At 34.3% G+C, this 6,763-nt stretch overlaps 1 protein-coding gene across 2 annotated transcripts; it reads left to right on the forward strand.

The window, feature by feature from the left end:
• The first annotated feature begins 685 nt into the window (after positions 1-685).
• LOC145639287 (zinc-finger homeodomain protein 2-like) lies at positions 686-6,188 on the forward strand. Of its 2 annotated transcripts, none has more exons than XM_081690485.1 (2): positions 686-1,818; positions 6,160-6,188. In XM_081690485.1, the coding sequence occupies exons 1-2, from the start codon at positions 975-977 to the stop codon at positions 6,171-6,173; spliced, it is 858 nt and encodes a 285-aa protein (XP_081546611.1). In that variant the 5' UTR covers positions 686-974; the 3' UTR covers positions 6,174-6,188. The 2 variants fall into 2 exon arrangements, with proteins under 2 accessions (XP_081546611.1, XP_081546612.1); XM_081690486.1 differs by lacking the exon at positions 6,160-6,188 and adding an exon at positions 2,145-2,283.
• The last annotated feature ends 575 nt before the right edge of the window (positions 6,189-6,763 follow it).

A 6,763-nucleotide genomic window follows, 5' to 3' on the forward strand; every position in this document is an offset into this window, starting at 1 on the left:
AAGTGTAACCATTACTCTAAAAAGCTTGTAAAAGTGTAGCCATTACTTTAAAACAGATCAAAGACAAAACTCTATAACTTCGAGTTAGGATAGAACGAGGAGTAACTGAGTGAAAATTAGAAAGTGTAACCATTACTTTGGAATAGAGAGTTAGCATTACACACCACACGATATTCCTATAACAAAGACTAGCTAGTTATATCAAAGATGATCTATGTGCATATCGTGTTGAGTCATGTTGTGCCCCGCCATGTTTTTCCAACAAAAAAAACATTACTAAAGGTTCATTTTGCACAATTTTACATCATGATTAGACTCAAAGTCTGTAACTATTATGGAGTACTTTAAAACTTGTAAAAGTGTAACCATTATTTTGAAACAGATGGTAAGTGAAACTCTGTAACTCCGAATTGGGATAGAAAACGGAGTAATTGAGTGAAAATTAGAAATGGGTGGAGAAAATTAGAAATTAGAGCAAAATGAAAAGCAAAATGAAGGGGGTATGTGAAATGAAAGTAGGACATACTTTCCTTTTTTATTTAAAAAAAAAATTGGCAGCAGATCGGGTAATTGATGTCCACACTCTCATTCTCTCTCTTCCTCTCTCTTTCAAACACTCATCTCTTCTCCCAATCCTCTCTTATCTTCTTCCTACCCTCACTTAAACCCCCTTCTCTCTCTTTTTTAAGATTAAACCCCTCTTTTTCTTTCTCTCTCCTCTAAATAGCTTTGTTCTACTTTCTGTATTTTATTTTACTCATTTTTTAAAAAATAATAGAGGGTCAAAAAAAAAAAAAAAAAAAAAAAACCCAAAACCTTTTTTATTTTTCTCTCTCCGACCAAATTCCATCATCATCAACTCCCAAAACCCAGATCTTCTGTGCAATTAATTTAGGAATTTAGAACAACCCTTTTTCCCTTTTTTTTATTTTTATTTTTTTTACTAGGTAAAAAAAAAAAGAAAAAAAAAAAAGATGGAGTTCGAAGATGAGCACGATGAAGAGCAAGAGGAGGAAGAAGAAGACGAAGAGGAAATTACCATACCACCCCCAACTGCAGCTGTAGTAGTCCCACCGAGTTACGACCCAATTGGGGGTAGTGGTGGTAATTCTGCACCGAGTCGACCCCGAGTTAGCTCAGCGAGTGGAGGTGGAGGAGAGAGAAGATCCGTTGTTGTAAGGTACAGAGAATGCTTAAAGAACCACGCTGTTAACATCGGTGGCCACGCCGTGGACGGCTGCGGCGAGTTCATGGCGGCAGGCGAGGAAGGCACTCTAGACGCGCTCAAGTGCGCAGCCTGCAACTGCCACCGTAATTTCCACCGCAAGGAGACCGACATCAGCGGCGATAATATAACATCGCCGAACACGGGCCCGTCTCCTGCGGTGGCACCCCCACCACCTGCGGGTACAATGTACCCGCAATTCTCGGGGTATTACCGGACCCCGCCGCCTCCGGGGTCCGGGTATCACCACCACTACCGGCCCCTCGCTGTGCTACCCTCAACATCGGGTGGGACACATAGCGGGGACATGGGGGATGACATGTCCCACCCGAGTAGCAGCGGAGGCGAGGGGAGGCGGGAAAGCGGTAGTGGAGGTGTAGGTGGTGGAGGAAGTGCAATGATGATGGTACCGAAAAAAAGACACAGAACAAAATTTAGTCAAGAACAAAAGGATAAGATGCTTGCATTTGCTGAGAAATTGGGTTGGAGGATTCAAAAACATGATGAAGCTGCTGTACAACAATTCTGTGCTGAAGTTCAAGTTAAGCGTCAAGTGCTCAAAGTTTGGATGCATAACAACAAGCATACTCTTGGTAAAAAGCCCTAAAATTATATCATCTTATCATATCATTACCTAAAACTATTATTACTATTATTATTATTATTATTATTAATTCAAAATAAGTAAAGTATAGAGTATAAATTTTACTCGTACTAAAACTAAGCTAAGCTAAGCTAGTTAAATTATTACTACTACTATTATTAGCTATTAATTAATAATTTCTATTTTTAGTATTATTATTATTATTATTATTATTCTTGTGTTTTGTTGGTTGTGTCATTGTGGTTAGTAATTTAGAGGTTTTTAATTTTAGGGTTTTAATTAAACTCTCTCTTTCTCATGTTTTTCTCTCTTTAGGACGTTGATGATGATGTACTTAGCTTCTTCATGCTGCTGCTGCTAGCTTTTAGGATGAGGAATTTTGAGATTGAGTTGATTATTCTTAAATTTTTATTAATATCATATTTGACATTATTGAGCAATTGCTCATTCTCCATTTCTCTTGTTATATTTACAATTATTTGTTGGGCTTTAATTTCCTTTGGTGTTACACTACTATTATCATCATCATTTTGGAATTCTTCCGCCTTTTAACTTACGATTTTTGTTCAATTCTTATAGACAATCAAGTCGATATTACTAAAGAAACTCGAATTGTCATGGAGAAATCGTAGCCCTAGCTAAAACACGGTATTTAGTGAATTATTATCGTTGTAGATAAATATCGATCACACAATTGTTATGAAGGGGGTATCCCATGTCATGATAAGTCTAGTCTAGTCTTAAAACGAAACAAGTACTAGGAAGTAAAATTAAATATTTTTGGGGAAGGGATATGATATGCCTTAATTTGTGTACAACCCAAGTTGTTAAGGTAATACTAGTAGTAGTATTAATGAGGGAAGGTGAGATCATATGATATCATACTCATCTAATAGTACATTATCATCAAATTTTCTTATCATCAATGAATCAAACACTTCCAAGTAGAATCAAACGTGTTTAGCATGCAAACCAAACATGGTGCTGGGTTTTATTTTGTTCTCATTAACATCTGTCATCTTCTCCTTTCTTTTGCCTCATCTCTAGCTTTATCTTCTTTCATCTTAATATTATTCCTAGTACTAATTTTTACTACTACTACTTGCTATTTATCCCTTAATTTTAATTTCAGGTCACGGTTTTTGTTGCTCTTCATTTCATTGGCTAAGTAAAGATACTTCAACTTTATTCCTTCTTTTTTCTAGGCTTTGAGATTAGTTTCTTTAAGTTTTTTTTTGGGAGAGTAAGTGGATCGAGGCGTTATTCAAACGGGGTGATGAGGTAAAGAAGTAGTTTCTAGCTATTGTACTACTGAACCATGGCTATTTTTATGCTCGTTATAGGGGGGGGGGGGGGGTTCGAGGAGTGAACCATTGAACCAAGGATTTGGTGTGGACATACATCCTGAGGTAATATATATTAACTAGTAAGGCCAAAAAAATAAATAAAAACTAAAGAGGTTTGAGTAAATCAAGTATTCAACTACTACTGAATTTAGGGAAAGAGCACATTTGCTCTTTTGTGTTTGGTTGCTTCATTTCTACGCCCGTTACTTGTTTGGTTTAACTCTCATTAATTATCTTTCTTTTCTTTTCTGTTTTGCCTCAATACTTCCTCCTGCAAACCCACTTTCAGCCTTTGTTTGTATGCCTTTCACTTCTGCTTTCTTCAGCTGTGTTACTTTGCTTCTACCTCTCCTCCCCGGCCCCGTTTATTCGAGTAGTGATAAATCAATCTCTGGGATTGGTAATTGTCCGATCTCAATGGCATCTTTTGACATATGTTCATAGATTAATATGGGGTTGTTTTTGGAATATTAACATCTTGAGGCCATGTCTTTTGAGCTCATCTAGTGAAAAAATTGGTTTGCTGAATCTAGAAAGTGCATAGCATTGAGTAGATGATGAGGCCATGATTTTTTTACTTATGCTAATCTTCAAAGCTATATTGGGATTTTGATGAAGAACATGGATGTAAAATAATGAGAGTGGTGAAACTTGTAGTTAAAATACATAGCAAGTTCAACAATACAAGATTATGATTTGAATGACATTTGATGAATAATGTGGTTCATGAAGTTACTCAAAAGATGGTTCTTATTATTAGGTTATATTAGAAGGAAATATTTGATTATTACATAACCTAAATGACTTGGAGAAGTGTTTTGATCAAAGGAAAGATACTATAATGGGAAGGGGAAGAAGTGCAAGTGCTAGATCTACAATGGTGAAAAGAGATTCAAACATGCAACCTAATATATAACCATATACCGTTCTTACAAACTAGATTAAGTCTTTATTGTTTACAATATAATTACGCGATTCAATTCAATTGATTGTAGTTTAGAAGTTTATAATGTACTGTGATACAACGACTTAAAATCAAATTTTCATCCGAGTTTCAATAATCTAAATTGTGCTGGATGAAGGCTGCAATCAAGAATATGATGATACCTCCAGTTACTTTTACTTGAACATCTTCATATATACGCTTAATGAAGGGTCAAGATTATGGTGAAACCTCTTGCGCTGTCACTTTGAGTTCAAATCATCACCATAAAAGAGACTTACATTCTAATTAAGGACTTATGGAGTCGAGTTAATCTAAATAGTACATAGTCATAAAAATGGAAATGATGCTCATAATTTCGGTGTTGTTAAGGTATGAATCATGGAGTTTAAGGGGCCCTTGAATGAAAAGGAGTAAAAAAGGAGTAACTTTAAAATGATGAATGCAAGCATGTTACTTATTCACCAGCAACAAGTGTTTGATAATGAAGAAACAAGGAGGCTGATGTATCAAGTACCTCACTTACTAAACTTACAATGTTGTTGGAGAAAAGAGAAAACATATACACTTGCATTTGAGTATAAAATAAAGGTAAAGATAGAGAGAGGAGTTAAAAGAAGAACCTAAGAATGAAAAAGATTGAGCCTATAAGTTTTATTCTTTCTTATTTTCAAAAAAAGGATTCCTTAAAACTAAATGGATATATATGTACGAGTCTATGAGATGGAAGAGACAACCTACCAAACATGCCATTATAATTGGAAAATTTTATTGGTATGTTTCATATTTTGAGACATTATTATATAAGGATGCTATATATATATTTTCTGATTGTCATTCACCAATTTCCATTTGTATCCTTATATCATGAACTTGATAAATAGGTTAGTTTGAGTTGCTGGTGATCTTAAAGCATTTCCTTTTTATTTTCTGCAGCAAATTAACTACTAACTATTGATTGATTAAGTGATAAATTAGGTTAATTAGTGGCTCTTAATAAGATTGATTTGAATGTTTATGATAGAAAGTTTCTAAGAGCTTTATAATCTACACTACCTGGCCAAACCATATTGGCTTTTTGCTTGTGGTGTGGCAGAAGTTATAAGCTATTAAGGTGAACATTTCTTGTTTATAACAAGCTACTCTAGCTGCTAAACTATAGCCTTTCTATCCAATGCAATCCATTATAGGATAGTGTTGTAATCCTGTAGCCAATCACGATTCGTAAAAGTGTAATTTGATCCATTTAACTCCGCTCTTTTAGGACATATTAAATTTGTTACTGTTGCGAGTTTAGAGATTTTAACTTTTGATAAATAAAAATATATTGTATGTGTTTCAAAACTATAGAAAGTAGTTTTCCCATTTCTTATAATTAGTTTGTTTCTATAATCATTATGAGTGCAAAACTAGTTATGATGTCCGAACAAGTCATTACTTAAACATCAATTCAATAAATAATCACATGATCCGACTCTCTCGTATCTCCAATTGGTCTAAGCTAGAAGAGGTACAAAAACAAGGATACTCTTATAGATAGACAATGAAATGAACTCTAATAAGTAGAACTATAATATCTTAGAAACATTATGATTATTACTAAAACTAGCCGATATAAATGCAAATATATATAAACATTAACCCAAAGTTTTAAAATGGAATGTAGATGTTAGACGTGGTGTGACAAGTCAAATCTAGTAACACCACGCCAATTACTGTGTACACTACTGTGTTAGCTAGTTACAGTTCCTATTTTAATGGAATAGTCTTAGTCTTAGTCTAGTCTCATCATCATGGACCTTCATAACATGCAGATTTACAGAATTCCCAACTATCTATAAGTTGCATTTCATTTCATCTGCATGCATTTTATCCATTATGGGCATGTTTATAAAATAATTATAAACTATAGTTTTCATAAATCCAAAAAGTATTGCATGCACCATGATATAAAACTTAAGGCATACATTAGTAACACACTAACACACGATTATATTAAGGGTGTACGTGTTACGTGTATAACATAGGTTTGTTGTTACAGGTGCAAATTTGTAATACCCTTGTGGCTTATTAGCTCGTTCAGGCAAAGAAAAACGAGAAATGGAGCAAAAGACAAAAGAGCGAGGAGAGAGAAAAGGGAAAGATTCCATCGTAGGGAAAAGAGGGGGAAAGGAGAAAATATGTGGGCAGAAACAAGACACATAAAATGTTGGGGAAAGTCTACGCCATTGTAATAGCTGTCTGGAAAAATGATCTCAAACACACAAAAAAAATAATAAGGGGTTAAGATAGTAAGTGTTGCAACCCCTCAATTCGTCCCATTCAATGTTGCTTTATTCCCTTCTGGTGGGAACATGTGGGCTCTTTTTTTTTTTTTTTTTTTTTTTTTTCAGGGGAAAAAATAGAGAATACAAATTTTTTTGTGTATGAGAATTGTGAACCTCCCAAAATAATAAAAACAAATTGCTTAATTTGGAGTTATGATAAAATTATGAATATTAAATGTGTTATAAAATTATTTTTCTTAGCTTTTAATTTGGTGGGACATTTCTACACCTAAATTATATGCCCATCTTATTCTTTAGCCCTACATCTTGTACTATCTATATATCACCTTATATAACTTGTACCTTGCTCTATTATTA

Source organism: Chenopodium album, chromosome 7 (assembly GCF_948465745.1).
Source record: "Chenopodium album chromosome 7, dcCheAlbu1.1, whole genome shotgun sequence".
Lineage (NCBI taxonomy): Eukaryota > Viridiplantae > Streptophyta > Magnoliopsida > Caryophyllales > Amaranthaceae > Chenopodium > Chenopodium album.